Here is a 21628-nt window from a genome sequence, read left to right as displayed (position 1 = left end):
ATTATTGCTAATGGGTGGATTGTGGTTGTCAGGGTAGGGAACAACAGCCCAGTGTTTAGTGTGAAAGATTTAGATGTGTGCTATTTCTGTTGAGAATGCTGACTATCTGTTTGTTAGCAGCACAAATGTTTTGTACTGGAAAGCAAAGCCTATATGCTAGCCAAGTATGAGAGCATAAGACAAACCTCCAACATCTGGAAGGGAAGAGGTGACGGTTTGATGGCTGGGCTAGATGATCCTACTGGCTTTTTCCAACCTTCATGATTCCATGATTCTGAGTAAGATATTCTTCAAGTTAACGTCCTGTTCTTTCACCACCTCCCCCCCATTCTTTCCTTGATTTCCTAAGCTCCTACTTTTAAATGTTTTCCACATTCCACAGAGACTGGCTACAGCTGACCACAACAGAGTACAAAGGGTGACATTTACAACTTGTCCTTGTCTTTATCTGGCACCTGTAGGCGTGATGGTCTAGCCAAGTGAAACACCGATGCTGAATGTCAAAACACACTATCTTAACAGCACACAGTCTCTGTTATCTTAATACAACATAAACTTTGGTTGCAGTGACCTGCTTACACAGCATTTTTGTCTATAGTGGGGAACTTGCTTGCAGGTAACAAAGCAAAAGGCAGTTCAGAGAAGGCAACAACTAATTCTTGTAGGCCGTTTTGCAAAAGACATTGCTCCCCAGATATTGAGTCTTGTGCAGCTCATTCTGGACCTACTAAAGTTTTAAGTTTTGGAGTATGAATTCTCTATCAACTCATCTCAGTGTGTGACTTTGCCTATCTGAGGTTCTTTTTCTGGTTGAGTCATCTTATTACTGTTTTGGTTGTTGGTTTTTTTTTGCTTTTGTTTTTAATATGGCATGGCATTTAGCTAGCATAGCGCTTTGCCAGAGAAGACCCATTAGTATCTGGCATAGTAGATAAAGCCAAGGCAGGATGTTCAAGGTATCTTACATAGCATTAGATGCCACATTCTAGGCAGCTAAATCATAGCTGTAGGTCCTGCAGCTCTGAAGGACGAGACAAACAGATCAGTATAGAATGCCCTAGACTTCTAGGCACTTCATATATTTGCATCTGCTAATGGCCCAAATTAATTGTGGAAGTCATTGTTCGAGTCTGTATGGTTTTCAGCCCCAAATGAGAATCAGCATTTCATATTTAATAAGATATTTCTAAACATATAAAGAAACATATAATACAAATGAAGATTGCCAAAGATTTCAAGTTTACAGTGGAGATCCTTGCTCACTTTTCTCCTCTCTGTGCCTTCTTAAATGCAAGGACTCTAGAGAGTTAATTTTCCTGAGAAAATAAAATAAAGGAAGGTAGAGAAAGGAAAAACCTAACAAAATACAGGTGTTTTTACTAAAATACTGAAAGCTGAAGGTATGCAAGCTGTTTCTGAAGAATGTACTTCTAAATTTTTCTGAATGAAAAATTAATCTTATTTGACAAAGGTGGGTAAAAGACTCCAAGGTCTGAAATGTCTAGGCAGCTTTTCCTAACTAAGTACCAATATTTCTTAAAAATATTCTATTTGGACTGACAAAATAGTACTAGTTCAGTGCAATGCGAACAATGTTCTTGCTCTTCTGGGCACAAGGTTTTGTTGTTCTGGTCTTCCGTTATCGGTACACTGAGCTCTGGACTTTAGTACTGTCAATTGAAAATTTCCCTGGGATTTTGAAAATCGCAAAAAACTGGTTTGTTTCAGGGTCAGCCTTACACTGCAGTCAGTCACTGCACTGTATGGTACGATTCATGAACTTTTCTTACTGATACCTCCTGTGCAAGAAAATTGTTGGGTATACAAGAACAGATGTAATGACAAGAAAGAACATTGGAATGATGGGGCCGTATAGGAAGGCTTATGCACAATTCTGTGAATTCAGTTTCTTGTCAAGTATGTATATGTATACAAATCTACAGCTTGTTTAACGTCAGGGAGAGACAGTTTTTCAGTGACTGCTATTTGTCAGTCTGGGCTGGCTGAAAATATAAACTTAATTTCAGTGGTATTCAGTTCATACTTGTGGCTTAGAACATTCTTACTGTCTCCTACTGGGTTGCAGTTTATGAACATGCCAGTGTAGCTCCATGTCCTTAAGGCCTTCCCTGGGTCCACTGAGCTCTCTGGTGACCCCCCTCACACACACACTGTGTGTATTTGTCTGGTAATATTCAAGCCCACCTCAATATATTTCTAATTCAGCTGTAGAAAATAATTGGTTAAGGTCAGCAAGTACTATCTGTAGACATTGACTTTTCTATTTACACATCACCCACATACCTGTTTCAGCCACTAGTGTCAAGTAAACTGACACATCCACTGTCTATTAGGAGAACCTGGGCTTTTCATTTTGTATTTCTTGAAAACGAAGCAACTAGATTAGACTCTTGTTCCATTTAATAGAAATTACCAACGTAAGATTTCAGTAAGAGAAAGGATTCGTTGGAAGCTTTCAATTTGTCCCTCTTGGAAATCAGTGTGTTCTAAAAGACAGACCTTTGTTTGCAGGGATGTGTGTCTAGATGTAAATTTGAACTACTTTATCTAGCAGTCATATAAAAATATATGACACATAAAATGGCATTATTAGAAATTCTTAGCTGAGGAGTTTCAGAGAAAAATGACTAGTAGAATAATATTTGTTGATATTGTTGATTTCTTTAACCTGTTAATTTTTTACTTCAGAGGGCGTTTTGGCTTAGAAACAGTGAATGTTACACTCAAAATAAGCTTTCTTACTTTTCGCTGTGATCTGTTTCATTCTGTTTCATTTTTTAAGAGATATCAGACTCTTTGAAGTAGTACTGTTTCCTCCTGTTAAGAAATAAATAGATAAAAAGCTAAAATAGATAAAGCGTTTAGTTCATATAGTATATTGTATATATTTTGGTTGAAAATAAGGCTATTTTACTTCATATTCATTATAAAATTATCCAAAAGAATCACCAGTTATTGACACAGTTGCAAATCTTCTAAGGTCAAAAAGGAGCAATGCCACTTCATGATTTTGTGTAGACCATGACAGGGGGCTTGGAAACAGAGAAGGTTGGAAGCAATAAAATATTTTACATGCTGTTATCAACAATCAATAGAATCGTAGAATCGTTAAGATTGGAAAAGACCTCTGAGATAATCCTGTCCTATGCCAAGCCATCCCCACCATGCCCACTGACCATGTCTTTTGACACTGCACCTCGAGTGCTGTGTTCAATTTTGGGCTCCTCACTACAGGAAAGACGTTGAGGCCCTGGAGCGTGTCCAGAGAAGAGCAGCGAAACTGGTGGGGTCTGGAGCACAAGTCTTATGAGGAGCAGCTGAGGGAGCTGGGATTGTTCAGTCTGGAGAAGAGGAGGCTCAGTAGAGGCCTCTACAACTTCCTGAAGGGAGGTTGTGGTGGAGAGGGATTTGGCCTCTTCTCCCGGGCAACAAGCAGGACACGGGGTAATGGCCGCAAGTTGTATCAGAGGAGGTTTAGATTAGACATAAGGAAGAACTTTTTCTCTCAGAGAGTGGTCAGGCACTGGAATGGCTGCCCAGGGAAGTGGTGGAGTCGCTGTCCCTGGCAGTGTTCAAGAGGCATCTGGATGACATGCTGTGTGATATGGTTTAGTGCTTGTGGTGGCAATGATGATGAGGGGACAGTTGGACTAGATGATCTTGCAGGTCGTTTCCAACCTTGTGATTCTATGATTCTGTGTCCCTCAGTGCCTCATCTCCATGTGTCTTGAGCACCTCCAGGGATGGTGACCACACCACTCCCCTGGGCAGCCTGTGCCAGTAATTCAGTTAATCACACAAATGTACATTTCCATTAGCCATGAATGACGCTTCTAAACTGCAGTCACTTTTGCTGAAAGGAAATGTGACAAAGTTACATACTGGGTTTATGATTTTGACCAGAGTACTTTGAAAGCAACTTGCAAATTCAGATTTTTGCTTTGCCCTGGTACATGGGTCCGTTAAGATCTGGCTTACAAATCTGCCTTTAAAATATAACTTGGTGTGACCTTTGAACTGTGTGTATTTTCACACTAGTACTAGTGACGCGTAGTTTTATGCTGGATGAAATCCAGTTTACTAGTCCTGGTTGCAGAAAAAACATTCTCAGGTCTTTGGAAAAAGACGAAGCATGAGTTAGTAACTATCAAAGAAAATAAATAAAGTCACTTAGCATTGATTACCTATATACTTATTCATATTTACCCAAAAAGTACATTCGAAGTAGAAAAGTCAAGCACTATCCTTAATAAGAGGTAACTAGGGCAAAAAGATTATAAAGATTTGTATCAAAGATATTAGTGGACCTGAAGATGTCAGTGGAATTTCTTGTGTACCATCAAAAGCACCTACACTTTGCACATTTTTGGTGTAATGCTGTCATAAATGTTTTCTGACATGTATATAAGAGCATGAAAACAGTAGGGTGATTAAAAGAAATTTTTTGAAAATTAGAAGTGTGCACTGGTCCAAAGCTACTGCCCATTGCAAAGCCTTGGATACACTCTACTGCATTTTTAATAGGGCTGAGTAATGCAAGATCAGCATCGTAAGCTGCTGTGGAGGGTTAGAAGAACATTCTTGCTTCTTGATCATTTATCTGTTTTCCTTGTCATGACCTTGATAAAAGTTTTCTCAAAAATCAATATGATTTAGAATGCTCAAGGGCAAGTTGAGGCATGCATTAAAGGACTTTCCAAATATTAAGGCTGGAGCCCACGGTCTTCCAAGAGAAACTCCAGAATCACAATACTAATGCTAGTTCTCAAACACTGAGACTGAATGCAGAGCAGCTGGGGCTAAGAGGAGGAGGGCATTCCATCAACCTCAGATGAACTGTGAGAAATCAAGCCCCAACAGGGAAATGCCTTGGCCAGATATGACAACATCTTATAGAGTGCCTTTAAAAGGTGAGTGCCAGTATGCAGTGTAATAAAAGACAGCTGTCAATTTATGATTTAGAGTGTGGTATAGGTGTGGACAGGAGGAAGTGGCTGAATAATTCAGAGATGAAGAAAATGAGGAGGTTTTGGGGAGCTGGGAGCCTGATGAATGCAAGGGACATGTGGTCAGCTGAAGGAATTAAAGACTGAAGGAGAAGGCAGAAGGAAATGGATATAGTCTTTTATCTTAGAACAGAAGGTGAAAGACTCTTTCTTCACCAGAAGAGTATAATTTCCAACTTCTGGATCTTCTTGTTTCTGAAATCTTTAGAAAACTTCTTGAAAATCATCTTTGTACTGCAATGGTAGGTTGTCTTAGCATGTGAAATTTAAACATTGTAAATAATTCAGAGAAGGTTTCTGTTAATTATTGTTAATGGATGATGATCTCTAAAGTTTTCCATGTAAAGAATGCACGTTTTTGCTATCAGGTTTTCTTGAAAGAAAACTTGATTTGAAGAAATAGTCATTATGAGTATTAGAGGTTGAATGGTCATAGCTTTACTAACCTTTATAGATGGTGTATGAAAAAGAGATGGGCTATAAAGAAGTGAAAGTAGTGAAATTAAGAATTAGCTTGTGTTTTACTGAGGTTTTACAGTACATCACAAGCTACAACTATGTATCACTTTACTATACTGTGCTATAACAGGAAGATTAAGCAAATAGGGCATAGGAACAGGAGCAGACAGCAAGATGTGTAATTCCCTAATTCCCTGTATTACTTGTTTCTGCAGAGGTCATGTTCTTTTAGATTCTTGTGTATTACCACAGTATTATGTTGTTTTCTGGTACTCCATTTCCTTGGGAAGGCTTTTTTTTTTTTTTTTTTTTTTTTTAAATAAATAAATAAATCTAGACAGACATAACAGACATTAGCCTCTCCAGGGCACATCAAGTATACATCAGCAAAACTGCATGAGAATTGTTACATTTTTTAAATTTCAAGAGGTGGATGTTCACAATGGTGCTCAGGCTGATACGGTGTAATATTGCGAACTCAGTGTCCGTAGACAAGGAGATAGGCCTTCCAAAACTCTGTTATGGCCTACATGTTGGTGTGTTTATTTGCTTTTGGTTTTTTTTGTTTGTTTTCTATTGAGTATTCAGGAATACTTGTGTAGTTTTCAAGGAGGAGGAATATCAGAGTAACAAGGCTTCTGAGATAACCTAACACAAAAAAAAAGGGTGTCTGACCACCCTTCAGAAAGGGTGGTCAGGCACTGGAATGGACTGCCCAGGGAGGTGGTGGAGTCACCGACACTGGGGGTGTTCAAGGAAAGGCTGGATGTTGTGTTGAGGAACGTGGTTTAGTGGGAGCTATTGGTAATAGGTGAACGGTTGGACTGGATGATCTTTTATGTCTTTTCCAACCTTGGTGATTCTGTGATTCTATGAAAATCTGCTGCATAAAAATGAGTCACAGATGTTGTGTTGAGAGTTACGATAATAGTTGGCCCTTCTGAAACTTGAAGTCATAGTTTGGTTCCAGAAACCTAAATGTGTTCCAGGTGATCAAGGAGGTTTCTCAACCTCTTTATGAGACACTTAGGCCATTGAAGAATATTTTTGCATCAGTCTGGTCTTAGAGCTGCATCTGTGCTTGATTTCTCTGCCTTCTACACTCAGACAGGGAAGAAGATAGACAAAAATACATCACTTCTGGGAAACCACAAAAGTGCAAAAGAATTATTATGTAAGCTCAGTTTCATTATATTCCACGAATAAAGGAAAATTACTCAGCATGGGAGCAAAAGCTGTTAAGAAATAATTTTTAAGCCACATCAACACATCTGTGTTACTCTATCTCTATAAACTGACAGATACTTTAACATACAGAAGAGAAATTGATGAATTCCCATAACTTGTCCTACTACAGGCAGAGGTCAACCCATCCTTTCATATATTTTTTTTTACGTGTTTAACTTTGTTATCTTGACACAGCTCTTTTCAGCATTGATAAACACACCTGGGAAATCACATATACAAATGCTGTATCTCTCTGGAGCCAGCAAAATTGCTGGAGCATTAACTAAAAAAAACATTCTTCATTACTAAATCTTATAGATTTATTAAGTTGCTTTGTTTTTGAAATGATTGTAGTAGCTGAAAAGACCTATTAGATATAGCTGTGAGCTAACCAGCACATATAAGAACAGGTTGTGATATGGTCAGAGTTTTGGCAAAGACTGGCAATCTATTGAGAAGTCTCTTGATAGTCTCATGGAGCTAGAGCTGATTTCTTTGCTTCAGAATCCTAGCTGGATTCTTTTTTGTACAAGCTTATCTTGGTCTAATTAACTACAGCTATGCTGTCCTAGAGCAGGCTCCTCTCAATTGCAGTGAAAGACTCAGATTTTTGGATGGTGAATTAGATAACAAGAATGGCCTTTATAATGACTGTGCTCCCTTACACCAGAGAATGATGAAGGGAAAAAGCACTTAACTGCTGCTGGTGAATGATTCTTGCTCAGATTTTCTATCCATCTCTTTAGATGTTTATGAATACCCTGAGGTCATATAAATTATTCAAAAACAATGCATAACTATGACTGATTCATTGAAAGTCCAAGCCTTTTAGTCATATCTAGATTCATGGATTCTTCCTTGTACATTTTCAACTCCATATCTCTGTTTCATGCTGAGTGTACTTCTGTGGTTCTGGAGAAGACTGCTGGTTCATGAACTAGAGTCACGAAATTTCAAGGCCAAGGTAACTGTCTGTACGCAATGCTTTATTATGTGAGGGATCAAAGCAAAAACAATCCCACCATCCCACATTTAAGTGTAGAAGATTTGGGGTTTTTTTTGGGGTATTTGTGGACTGAAACTAATTATGTGATAGAAAATCATGGTGCTTTAGTGACATGGAAGTTCTCTGTTAGGAACTTCCTGCAGTGAAGGACGTTATTTTGATTGTTGGCTTCTCAAAAGGCATCTCTAAAGTCAAAATCTGTTTTGAAAAGAATTGAAGGCATAAACAGAAGTGTCTAAAAGTAGCTAACTCTGCAGCTCTTTGCAAGCAAAGAGATGCTTGATATATATGCATTATTTTATTTTATTTTTTTCAAGTGAACACTGCTAACCATCTTAGAGTGAACTGTGCTTTTGAACATTGTCTTACTGTGTAATAACCACTGAAGTGAAAAGTAAAATGTTCCTGTAATTGAGTCAGAGAATTAAGGTCTACTAAATATCACACCAGCTTTCATACTATTAGATTTGTGTGATGTGAGTACTTTACAAGAGAAAACAATAGAACGCCTGTCCATATATACAGCTGTAGCAACCATCTTGTGTAAGGAGTACTGTCATTCTTTGCCTTTGGGCAGTTACCACCAGACTGAGACTAATGCAGATTTAAAAAGCTTTTATTTATTATTCTATTTTTATTTTTTTTTTTTTGCATGTAATAGAATTGAAAAGTTTCTGGAAAAGCATATTGTTTGACAAAACACTGAAGATTTACGAAACCATGATTCAATAACAAGGGAAAAAAGGTAATGGGCAGGAGAAGCATTTTATCTTTGTATTTTTCTCACTGGCAACCTAGATGGGATTTGGGGGGGAGAGAAGGGAAGAAAAGGAAGAAAAAAGAAGGGTTATTTTGTAAACCAGTAGCATTCTAGTAATATTTCAACTCCTCATATGCTATATAACAATAGATTGTAGGCCACCCACTGAAAAAGCATGATGGTGAAATGGAAGCTAGATACGTTTTTTTTGTTTGATTGTTTTGTTTTGTTTTGTTTTGTTCTGTTTTTTTAATTTGAAGCAGTTAAATAGGTGAAAGGATGGGGAGAAAGAGATAGATACTGTTACCTACCGTGTCTTAAACACCAATTCCTAACGTCGCTCTGCTCTGGACTATTAGGTTGGCACCCTAAAAAAAAGGAGGACCAACAGTTGTGAAAGAGAAACAAAGGCAGCATCATTGGTAGCATTTGGAGTGGAAACTTCTATGAACTTCAACCCAAGTCTGAGCTTTGGCTCAAAGGATAATTCTCATGATATTTTCTAGCCTCAGAAGCCGTGCACTCTTGTATGATGGATATTTTTCAATCTTGTGAAGGTAGAAAATACTCTTTTAGAGTGAATTACAAAGTAGTTTCTTTCAAGATCTAATATATTTGCCTATGCAATACTTTGGTTATAGGTGAAAAATAGTTGGTTCAATAAGTAGTTAAAGATACCAGTAGTACAGATCTGTTAATGCTTCCAGTGACAAAGATTGCTCTCTGGAAACTGACATTTATACTTCCTGCAAATGCTTTGAGCTTACTCAACAATATGGCTACAGATAGGCTTCTCCTGTAGTTACTACAGGGAAGAGTAAACAATGAATGAACAGCTGTGTTTGTGGTTCATGTAGCAGAAAAAAACGGAGTGATTGTTCATAGAACATAATCAGCTGGATTCCCCCTACCACTATGTCTGTTTTTTCTAGATATCTCTGATAACTGACCCAGATGCATTCTTCACTGGCAATCATTAGCGTTCTATCAGTGTCTGTTGCACAAAAGGCAGTTTACGCATGCTAGAGATATGGTTTAAACTCTACACAAACATAATTTTCAACTGTGGCTTGTAGGTAACATGCTCTTTCAAAGAAGTCTCTCAACAACCTTATCTAATCCAGAAGTTTGCTCTGCTTTAAGAGGAGGACTGGACTAAATTACTTCCAAACAACATTTCCAAATGAAATTATTCAAGGACTATAACCTGTGACCATTATCTGTTCTGTTAAGATGTATTCTAAGTTCTGCAGGCAAATTTATTGTGAGAGCATACAGACAACCAAACACTGTAGGCTGCAGAATCCCATACTGGATGGTTTCCTAATGAGTTTTCAGTTCCCTGTATACTTTTTTAATTTTTATTTTTTGAAAGGACAAAGGAAGTACCTCTTCTCCAAAGCATGTATTGATGTCTGACTGCTTGCAGCACTTGTCAACCATGGCAGTGAAACCATCAGCAATTGTCTTTATTTGTTCTTCTGTCATCTGGGGCTTGCGTTTAATGAGGTTGACAAGCAATCTGAAAATAAAACCACAATATACAGTTAATGCTGCCTGTTGACATTTTTATTTTTTTTTTAACTGGAGTTTTAAAAAATGTCATTCCATGCAAATATATCTCATTTAAGGGGCTTTTTGCCATGCCTAGGGTAGCTTGTGCCTGTTTTTTGTCTCCAAACTCTCAGTCTAACACCACCATCTGCTGCTTTTTCTTTTTCCTTTTTCCTTTTTTTTTTTTTTTTTTTCAAATACAGATGGGAAAGAACTTACTGGAATGATCTGTATACTGCCTTAACTAAGTACATCCTAAGACTTGCACTGGTAATGGGCTTACACAAAACTGGTCATCTAAGACCCTAATTTCATTTGAAGAAAATACCTTATTTTGCCTCTTCTCATCTACATGATGTTGTGCACTGACACAGTCAGTACAAACACACAGTTTCATCTGGTTTTCTTTACCACCAGTGAATTCCCAGTTAGGCAAAAAGTGAGTGTTTTTGCAGCATACTTGTGCCCCTGCTAACATGTTACACCTTAAAATATCTTCTACAAGGTATTTCCTTTAGCTTACTTCATCTGGCCTAATTCTCGTTCTTCAGCAGGAGCGCTGCACAGTTTTTCATCAAAGCTGAACATATCAGGATTAAATGGTGGAGGAACATATTTGGTATCTACTCCCATGGCAGTGAAACATGGTCTCCTGTTAGAATAGGACTCGCTGCAGCAGTGTGAAACGTTGTCATTTATCGGTGTGGTCTCCTGTTTCCTGCACATATCATTAATCACCATGCTCAGCTGAAAACGAAAGAAGTGCAAACATGTTAAGCATTCTATAATAATATAGAATTCTTCTGTGTGAAGAATTGTGTGATGTTTGTTTGTGTCAAAACAGGATGCCTAGAAGTGGAAGATCGCCAAACTAAACTCCCACTCAGAAATGGCATGGTCTTAAAGTCTGAAATGAAATGTGTGTTTCTTGAGTCAGGGATTTCTTAATCTGTAGTCTGGCCGTTTGGTTACAACTGTTAAGCACAGTTTTCTTTTAAGAGACTCTTCAGCTTTTCCAAACATGAGTTCCTACGGACTCAATCAACTGAATTTTGCTTTCCAAGTTCAGCTAAAATTTTCAAAGCTTCCAGTCTGAGGGAGCTATTTAGGTTCTCACATTCATTAAAAATGAGTGAGTTTTCAATTCTGTTACGTAGATAATTAGCTTCGGGGCTATGAAAATTAAGTGTCAGCTTACTACCTCACCAGAATTCAATGGTTTTGAGAACAGAAGAAATCTCAAAGAGAAATAAGGAAAATAAACAAGTGTACTCACATAACCCTCAGAACAAGCCATGCGTCTGTCTTCAGAAAGCTGGCAGCACTTAGTACCGATATCTGTCATTTTCTTTCCAATTTTAAGCAAGGCTTCAGTGGGTGCTTGAGGCATTTTCTTAGTGTAGCGGATCAGGATGCTGAAAAAGCACAACAGAATGACTATTCACTCACATCTGAAGAATGTTCTACTGAACTAGACCTGAAAAGTCTGAATACATACTCCCAATGCAGCCAGAATAATAATTGTTTACATGGAAGAAGTACTTATCAGAAAGTACTTACGACTTGAAGAAGTCTCGCTCGCCATGGGCACTGAGAAGATCACAGTTCTTCTTCACAACATCCTGCGTTTCTTTGATATGTTGGTCCAGTTGTTCTTTCTGTAAACAAGTATATGTTTATCAGTAACAGTAGAGAACATCCTGGTAACAATTGTACAGATAGCGTTTTCGGTCTCTTCTAAAGCTTGCTAGCTCTAAAATACCTGTTACGCAAAGTCAAAGTCCATTTGTTTTGAGTTCCTCTGGAGTAAGGGGCCTTGATTCACATAGGAGAATTCAGTTCTAACAGAAATGTAATTAAAATGGCAGGAAGATTTTTGAAATTTAATTATCCATTGGATCTGCTTCTTAGAGAATATTTGTCTCATCTCCTCTGTTAGGGATTTGTCGTCTATATTCTTAAAATCAAGTGACTATTTCTAAAATACAGGGCAATCAGCTGTGAGAGGGAACATCTTCTTTCTGTAGCTGGGCCAAAGCTCCCAGTGAATCAAATTCTGCTGTGATTTGCAGATGATTAAATTCAAGGTCAGGAGACCAAAACTTAGGATTTTCTATGTGAGCTGACCATGCAAGTTTCTATCATAATCAGTGACTAGCTACTCAGTATAAACAGGAGAACAGATTAATTTAGCTAACTAGCTATTAATTAACTTATTTAGGACAAGCAGTACCACTTTTGAGAGTCAGAGGCATCAGGAAATTGAGTGAAACTAGTCTGAAGTTTTGAGGGTGACCAGTGGAGTTCTGAGATCACTTTATAATGTTGTCATGGGATCTGGACTATTTGTGTCCCATCAGAATACTAGCTTCTCCTGGGGATTAGTCTCTCAAAATGCTTTCTGTCTGCTCTTTTATTAAATTGCTTCATTATAGGTATCATGCAAGCATTTTAATTACATGCAGACAAAACACTGCACTTACAGCATTTGCGTAGCACTCAGCAGGGTTGTCAGATTTGCAGCACTTTTCCAGGAGTGATTCAAATCCTTTGGCAACTCTTAGAATCAGCTGTGTGGAGAACTCAGGGTGTCTTCGTGCGTATTCATAAACAAATCTGAAAGACACATGAGCTGACAGCATTAGAGCTCCTGAATATCATGGTGCTTTCCACAAGTACAACATAGTAATCAACAATGACAGTCCCTCAGATGAGATCATGTAAGGTGAACACTTCCTTTTCATATAATGTTTTGGACCACTCTGTTGACTGCCAACAGGACAAATGTAAGAGGAATAGAATAGCTTTCCTAGGACAGAATGCTTCTTAAACAGATAATGCATGTGGACCTGAACAGAAACTCTGAATAAAGGAAAAGCAATGATCAGTTCAGCCTTGATAAGTAGTGCAGTGCTGAAGAGGAACAGTCACAAAGCATGAATGAGAAACTAGGATTGAAGTTACATCTGTCCCACTGGATTTCCATATGGTAATCGTAACCTCTTTTCTCCATGCACACTTGAAACACCCAAGAGGACAGGTTTTTGTTGTGTTGTTTTGTTTTTTTTTCCCTCATGGTGCAAAAGGTCCAGAAATGAGAACAAATAATTTAGAAGAATGTTCAGGTACAAGCATGTGTAAAGTTGGGACTACTTACTCTGACAAGAATGCATCATGGCCTGCTTCAAAACTTTTACACAATTCCTTATCTTGTATGTATTTTTCAGCTAATGAGGGAAGATCTGCAGGTTTCTCATCAAATTCTGCATCCATAATACACTGGCCTCGTTCAATAATAGACTTCTCACAGCAGCCTTTGATTTTACTTGAGAAAACATCTTGTTTAGAGCACATATTGTTCATGACCTCTGCCTGTAAAATTAAAACATAGCCTCAGGCAAGCTATGAAGTAATAAAGACATATTAATTCAACTCTTCTCTCTTTCAGACTCCTCTCTTTTCATTCAGGTTACTTATTTACTGCGCAGTTTCCTAAACAAATGCTGTCTCCATAGGAGACTAAATAATTGGAGGGACTGGCATTTTCCTGTGTATGTAGAACGTGTTGTTCTCAGGCGCGAGGGAGAATAAGGTTCCCTCTCTGATCTTAGAACCTTTGAGAAGACAATCTCTGGAAAGGCAGTGAAAGCCACTGAGACTGTCACAAGGGTGACTGACTGATCTCTTCAATCCTGTCACATGGGCAGGTCTGACAGAAGACAAAACATTAAAAGCTCTAGGATTTCATGGAGCCAGCCCAGGACACAAACTGGTTGTAGGTTTAAGAAATGTGTCTAATTTCCAGCTGGGCTGGCAGTATTTAGGTAACGCTACTACTGCAGTTTTGCAAATTCTCCTGATTGAGCTGTCCTGCAGAATTTGTTGCAATACAGGAAAGCTGGATTAATGGCAGTATACACATCAGAGCTGCGAAGAATTTCTGGCCTTTTTGCCTCTGATTTCTTTTGCTCTGTTTACAATGGAATTGGAGTAAATGTCATCAAACAAGTCCCATAGTAAATGTTTTTATTTTAACCAAATACCTGTGCTACCGTGTCTGCAACCAGTCCTTGTCCTCGTGATCATAAAGAGCTAGACTTAGAAGTGGTATAGAATCTGTTTCCATTAATAGCCATCCAGCTGTATTCTAGTGGCTGAGGAACCTTTTGGCAGTGTTGAATACAAGCTGCTTGGACTCCGAATAGCTGCTGAAATTTTCTTCCTATTGTTTTTCATGTATTTAAGTACTTTCTGAAGAATATTGAGCTTACCATGTCATCCATGCACTCCACCATGTCCCCTGCACAGCACTCTTTATCGATCTCCTTAGACTCATGTACAAGTTTAGAAACTTCTGAGAATGGAGCCTTGGGGTATTTTTGGCTTAGGCGAGCAAGTTTTCTAGATAGAAAAGATGAATACACTTGACTCAAAGCTCCACATTGAACAGGAAGTTGCAAATCACAAATATAATACTGTAGATCAGCAGTGCTCTCACCTAGATTTAATTGTCCAGAAAACAAGGCTTTGTAATTTGTACTTCTGATCTGATCTGTCTATGTAAGAATCGATCTCTGCTGTTTCCTATCTATTTTGAATGGCTGTAAAACATCTCTATATTACTAAGCAGAGACTTACAATCAACTGAACTTTTAAATAAAAGTTGGCTACATGTAGTCAAGGTTGTCCTAGAAAATTTTATCACAGAATTGCAGAAGTTGGAAGGGACCTCAAGAAGTGATTGAGTCCAACCTCCCTGCTAAAGCAGGTACTCTATAATAGGTCAAACAGGTAGGCGTCCAGCTGGCTCTTGAATATCTCCTCATAAGGAGATTTCACAACCTCTCAGCAACCTGTTCCTGTGCTCTGTCGCCTTCAGAGGTTCTTCTCCATGTTATTCATGTGGAACTTCCTATGTTCAAGTTTTAGGCTCTTACTCCTTGTTCTATTATTACACACCACTGAGAAGAGCCTGGCCTCATCAGTTTGCTTCCCACCTCCCTTTAGATAATTACAAACATTTTACATATCAGATTTTAGTATGTTGTCCACGGAGTTAAAGAAGTTCTCTGTAGTAAAGCAGGTGATTCATTTTTTAACTGCAAAAGTCTTTCTTAATCTTAAAAATGTGCTGTAGCCAAGAACTGTGATTCTGCCAAATTTGACTGCTCTCAGCTTAGTTTCTTATGTGCCTATTGCTAAAAGCTACAGACATCAGAACGGTTGTAAACTTGGCAAAAAATGTAGGTTAAACACACTGGAATCTCTGGTTCTGAGTGATACTTTCTCACATAACTCCACATCTTTTGTATTGATTCTAGGAACGATTTCATTTCTTTGTAATTTGTGTGGCTGACCTTTTTTTTACTACTTCTCACCATCCACTTGGAATACACAGGTTCTACTCTGCATCAACTCTTTATACAGAAACCTTATTTGAACTAGATTTTACTTCTAAAAGTTGAAAAAGAAATCACTGGAGGTGTAGACTGGAAAGACTGACTTTCTGACCTCAACAGTTCTCAGCCAAAGTAAGCAAGAAAGTACCATGACTACAATTTTCAAAGTAAGTATATAGAAGCAAAATATATATGCTGGTATTTTCCTTTTGAGTCATTGCAGACTTAAGTCAACAAGCCCTCTTTTTGTAAAACACTGATTGGAACTTACTGTGCTTGGAAAACTCTATCTCCGAACTTCTTGAAGATTCCACAAGAATATTGGTGCTTTATGCTTATTTTCTTGGCTTTTTCTCTCATGACATTTTCCTGTAGTAACAGGAGGCACAGTGTCACATTAGGCTGACATTTAATGGAATGAGAAAAAGGCAAATCTAAAAGTTCCATTTCAGAAACACAAAAGATTCTTGTCCAGTTAGCTCTTATAGAAAGCCAAGCAAACTGGGGATTCTTCAGGCAACTCTAACTATGCAGTCCAGCATCTAGCTTCACAGACATATTTACTATGTCTTAAGACATAATACAATTCACATAATCATAGAATCATAGAATGGTTTAAGTGGGAAGGGACCTTTAAGGTCACCTCGTTCTACCCCGCACCCCGCTATAGATCATGTGGAAGTCACTGGGGGGGAGTTTTGAGACAGACAAAGGGAAAATTTGACTCATGCTAAATATGAAATCTCGTCTACAGTTCTCTAAAAAGCAAAGCTATACGGAAGTAATCTGATCATAATCTTAGGGTTAACGTATGATTAACCCTTCTCTACAAGTACTTCATACAAAAATTTGCATAAGCAGGAACATTCAACCTGTTTCTCACTCTTTCTCTTTCAATTGCTTGTGCAAGGAATAAGGGAGGAATCTCTCATACAACTTTCTGTTGAGAGTAGAAATTGCATGCTGAGAGAGATCTGTTCTTCTCTAGATCCTCTTTGGTTAGCACGCCTTCTGTCTACACTTCACCTTTACGTAGCAGCTACTTTGCTTTCACACACAGTGAAAAATATGACCTACCTTGGTGTCCAGGCAAGCACCAACATCACTCTCTTGGCAACAGCTTTGAAGTGCATGTTCGTAATCAGCAGCCAAACTAAGGATTGTAGGGGCAAACATGTAGGGGTTTCTTCTTGCAACAGAATAGATGAAACTATAAGAAGAAGGAAAACATAAGTTATGTACTTCAGTGGCAACAGTAAATGGATTTGAATCTTTTATGGCTTCTATAACTTTTGTTTCTAGTTGAGAAATTTAATGTACTTTTCTATTGTACTCTTCTAGTATGTATAATGCCTACTAATGGTATATGCTGAGCTAAATCTCAGCATTTCCAAAGCAGGACTCCTTAACAGTGATGGAATTATGAAGTCCTTGTATCTTCAGCCACTTTGTTTGATGTATGTATGCTTGTTTTAAATGCATTGTCAAATATTTGAGAATTTTAATTTTGAGCATGAAAAATTAATATGTGGCCGTTTTCCCAGGATTTCATTGTTAATCTTTATTCTCTTTACTCTTATTTTTCTTCATACCCTTTCCAGTTAGAATAGAGGTAGTGGGAAACTGGAGCAAGTAAATTGTTACATGAATATTGGAAAAACTGAAGGTTTTTTAAAATTTATTTTTTGCAAAATATCCTCAAGGATTTATAAAATGTGATCCCTTAAAGCACATTTTGAATGGAAAAATCTGCTCAGCATAGACTGAAAAAAGTGTGATCAGAACTTTAGATATTTAATAATTGAGCAGCTGCTTTGTGCATGTAAATATTCAGTTGCATGTTTACAACTTTTTCATGCCCACACGCTCACTAGACCTTGGGGATCCTTTAGCTAAATACTTAAACAATGCAACAGCGGCATTTTTCTTACTATCCCAGAAATGGCCCTCTGTGGTCCTGGTATTCCTTGCATATCACATCAGAAGCTGGTCTTTGGTATGGCTGAATGAAGTCTGGTTGGGTAACTTTAAATGACAGGAAGCACTCATTTCTTTCAGGATCAGCTTTGCTACAGCAGTCGGCCATTTCACCATATGAGTCACGGAGCTTTTCCACTTGGCAGATTTCATCAAGGATAATGGAAGGCTATAAGGGAGATGGTGAGAGTCAGAATTGTTGCTAGAAAGATATTATGTAAAAAGTGTAAGGAACTGTCTATCTACCTGTAAGAGAAAGCCCAGATAAAAAAGTAAGTTTTTACCAGACAATATTTAAACCATAAACCAGAATAATCCATTGCTTTCAATACAATTTCACAAAATTTTGTTTTATGTAGTCCAGTATAAAAACAGTTAGAATGGTTTACTGAAAATATATTTATATTAGTTATAATTAAATAGTGCATGCAAGACAGTGGTCTATTTTTTCTTGTAATCTGACTAATGAATTCAGATTAATCGAAGCAGGGTTTGATGTTCTACTTGACAATCACCTTGGGAAGCCTTTAGGGAGAATTACTATAGTCATAATGTTTGATTTGAACATAGGAGTTGAGAAGGGCACTAGCACCTAACTTTCTAACTTTCTTCAGGGCCTGGCTGAACCTGCTAGGTATCTAAGGATCTTATGTACCTGTAGACATTTTTTTCAAAAAATGTTACCAGAGTGTGTTGAATTATCACAGATATCTTTTCAAGATACCTCATGTTAAAACCCTATGCTTTGGTTGCTATAATTCTTAGCATCACGTTTTGCAGTCAGCAAACAAATAACATGTATTTGTGGACAATGCAAAACTTCATGTACTGAAATCTGCTTTTTGGGCTCCAAAGTATTGCTCCATTAATTATTGTTGCACTTCTGAAGGACAGAACTTCATAACAAGTTCTTTGCTTCAGCACAAAAATCTGATTGGCATTGGCTGATGACAACAGGAACACCCAAAAGGATAAAGTATAGGTACCAGGGTGAGGATGACTTTGATAGCTGCATAGAATGAGGTGAAACACAGTACCAAAGGATTCACTGCCTACCAGTGACTTTGAGCATTCAGGAGCATCTTCATTGGCCGCACATTTTTGTGCCAGATCAACAACATCCTTCACAAGCTTTGACAGTCCATCATAAGAACACCTCTGGAGATACTGGGCAAATGTGATCAGGGCACTGAAACAGAAAGCATATTTTGCAATATGGAGATAAGAAATACAAATAACAAAATTATTTCTTCAAACAATTTCTTCAAACACTTAAACAGAGCAGCAAGAAGATCATAGTAATGGATCTTGTACTCTTGGTCTTCTCATTTCCTTTCTGTAAAATATTTTTGACCTTTACTCCCCAGTAATGAATGTTTTGAATAATAGATTGGTATAATCAAGGAAAAGACTGTGATTTTAATTTTCTGCCAATTTCATGCCAGTATACTTATACTGCTCTTTTTGCCATTGTTACAAGTGACGATGTGCAGGCTGTCTTCTTTTAAAAATGATTCTGTTCCTGCAAGAACTAGTTTGCCACTCATAACTTTTTGCCAGAACTTACCTATTTTACTATTCCCAAAATCTGTTTCAGAAGAAAACCATTGAATTGTTTCAGAATACCTGCCAGAAGTTTTGGGTTTGAGGTGTTCATTTGTTTGTTTTTGTTTTTTTGGTAATATAATAGTCCAGAGCATTTTCTCTCCATCCAAAGGTTACCAACACTGTCTTATTCACATCTATTTTCTTTATACATGAGGAACGCAAGTTTCCTAATAAGGTTTGCATGGGATGGTGTTCCCAGAGAACAAGAAAGTCATCATGACTTTTGCGGCTCATAAAACATCTGTAGGCTTTGTATGAGAAGACAATCAGTGTGTTTTAGTTTCCCTTTTTTATCCATGTCCAATATTAATAGAGATGGAAAACAATCAGAAAATGTAAGCTGATCATTCACTTACACTGCCTTAAATGTCTCTTCCTTCAAATCATTGTAGCGATGGGCAATTTCACTCTTGTGCTCTAGGGAAAAACAAAACAAAACCAATAAGCAGTGATGCTTACTGTCACAAGCAAGACCCCATTTTTAAAGAATAATTCTGTCCACTTCAGGCCAGGTTTTCACAAGTGTGCAGCATGAACACAGCTCTTGCTTTTCAGGGAGTAAGATCATTATTTGTCTGTTTGGAACAGACCAAACTAATGCTGAGCAGTAGTGAAGTTCCCATCTTTGGGTACAGTGTCCCATGTATCAAGGAATATCAATCTAAAGGTTTCTTCAGGCCATCTCAAATTCTTCGCTGTCTCAGATGACCATTTATCTGCAGATACCTACAGACTTTCGAGAGTAGTGCAAGTGTATAATTTTGGGGGTTTTAATACAATATTCACCTCTGTAATTATATTCATAAATCAAATATTCAAAATGGCTGCTGCAACTTAAGGATCAGCAAATATGCTTTGCATAACCAACAACATGAACGTGCCCACTCTACAAATAAAGGAATGCGGCATCAGCTGGATTAGAGTAAGCATTAATAGATTTTTCTTTCTTCAAACGGGGCAGATTCATACTCTTGTTTCACTTAAGGCATACCATCTGTGCTCATCCAAAAAGGAAAACAGGTGAGACCTTTCATTGGGTCCTGATGGTAATAAATATATCTTGTGGTTATACCTTGCTCACAGTAAGAAGGCTTTCCAAAAACAAACTGAGGCAGATGGCCACAGTAACGACTGAGCTACTAAAACAGGACAGTCATTTGTTCTAGAAATGCCATTCAGGAGCACTTAAAAAAACATGAGGAAGAATTCCTTTACCTGAACTAAAGGAAAATGTTTTCAAAAATGAAGAATTATCAGTAGACCTGATTTGATAATAAGGATTTCAGTGCTAAAAACTGTAATGTGCATCAGTTGCTGTTCACTGGTATTTTTAGCCAGTTCCTGAAAACTCAGTTTTGTTAAATTTGTATATTTTCATGTTTCAAACTAAAATTAAAAATACTAGTGAAAAATTTTCTAGGTCTGCCTACAGAAATTCTTGTTTGGCTAAGCCATAAAATTTAATAGCATGGGGAAAAACAACACAGTAGGTTTTTAGCTAGGCTTCCTTTCAGCCGAGACAGAGATCTAGATTTTTAAATTTTTGACCTATTTGCGTGAAAACCATTAACTGACACTGGTGAGGAACTCAGTTACATACTGTCATTCAAAAAGATCTGCACATCTACTTACTCGGTGCTGGAAAATAACAGGATGTGAATGATCAACATCTGATCATATAATTCACTTTGCAGCACAAAGAGACACATCACAAAACTTACTCTATTATGTAATTGTCCAGAGTGTTCTACATACCCCTCAAGATTTTTTCATACAGTTTATTTTCAAGCCAATCTTTTCATCAAATTGCATCAAAGTCATTAAGTCAGTATAACAAAGAAAATAAGGGCAATTAATTAGTGTTTTCGTACCTGTGTCACGAGCAACTCTTTGCAGATTCCTGGATGTTGCTGAACTGAAGAGGAAAATGAATGAAATTAATGTTACCCACTTCATGGCTGCAGATTATGATGCAGGCTAAATTATTCAAAATGCTAGGATGATTGAAGGGAAATCATTTTCTTATATACCTTCTACTGACTGCTTCTGTAAAATATTAACCGTAGAGCTGGCAACTGTAGATTTCCATTTGGCCTGAAGATTACAAAACTTGGAGTGTCCTTGCCAAAAATGAATTTGATATTATTTGTTTATTATGTTTTCCTCTGGACCTTTTTGTCCTGAAAAGGTCCTCAAAAGGACCTTCCAGCATCCAAACAGATAAAGTTTTGCGTAAATTTCCTTATCAAATTACAAACAAGGAGTTCAAGGTACCGCACTAAAATGTCATCGTCTAACCCTATAGCTGCGCTTCTTTTTTTTGCTACTATTTGTTCAAAAGCACAGCAGGTTTGTGTTGTACAGTAATAATTCACCCAGTTGGGGCTGAGTTTGCATACTCGCTCAAATTAGAGAATTTTAGTTTTAAATCCCCTTACAAAGATGAGATAGCAGCTTACTTAGGATAGTCTACATGCTGTCAATCCTTCAGGGACAGAGATAAATGTTTGAGAAGGGTATACTGTGCTCCTCACCTTGGAATGGTATAAGGAACACAAGTGAATCTAATCTTTAATTTTATACAAAAAATTATATATTGGTAAAATATAAT

The 21628-nt window shown here is 37.6% G+C and overlaps 1 protein-coding gene across 1 annotated transcript; it reads right to left on the bottom strand.

The window, feature by feature from the left end:
- Positions 1-8796: 8796 nt before the first annotated feature.
- Positions 8797-20973, bottom strand: LOC306945558 (albumin; the record flags this gene model as incomplete). Its single annotated transcript, XM_079534297.1, has 14 exons — positions 8797-8847; positions 9869-10001; positions 10557-10780; positions 11310-11448; positions 11594-11691; positions 12517-12649; positions 13191-13405; positions 14305-14434; positions 15704-15801; positions 16510-16642; positions 17364-17578; positions 18466-18598; positions 19374-19434; positions 20889-20973. The coding sequence occupies 14 exons, from the start codon at positions 20971-20973 to the stop codon at positions 8797-8799; spliced, it is 1848 nt and encodes a 615-aa protein (XP_079390423.1).
- Positions 20974-21628: the final 655 nt, after the last annotated feature.

Source organism: Tetrao urogallus (assembly GCF_951394365.1).
Source record: "Tetrao urogallus genome assembly, chromosome: 4".
Lineage (NCBI taxonomy): Eukaryota > Metazoa > Chordata > Aves > Galliformes > Phasianidae > Tetrao > Tetrao urogallus.
This window is presented reverse-complemented; position numbering and strand designations above follow the sequence as displayed.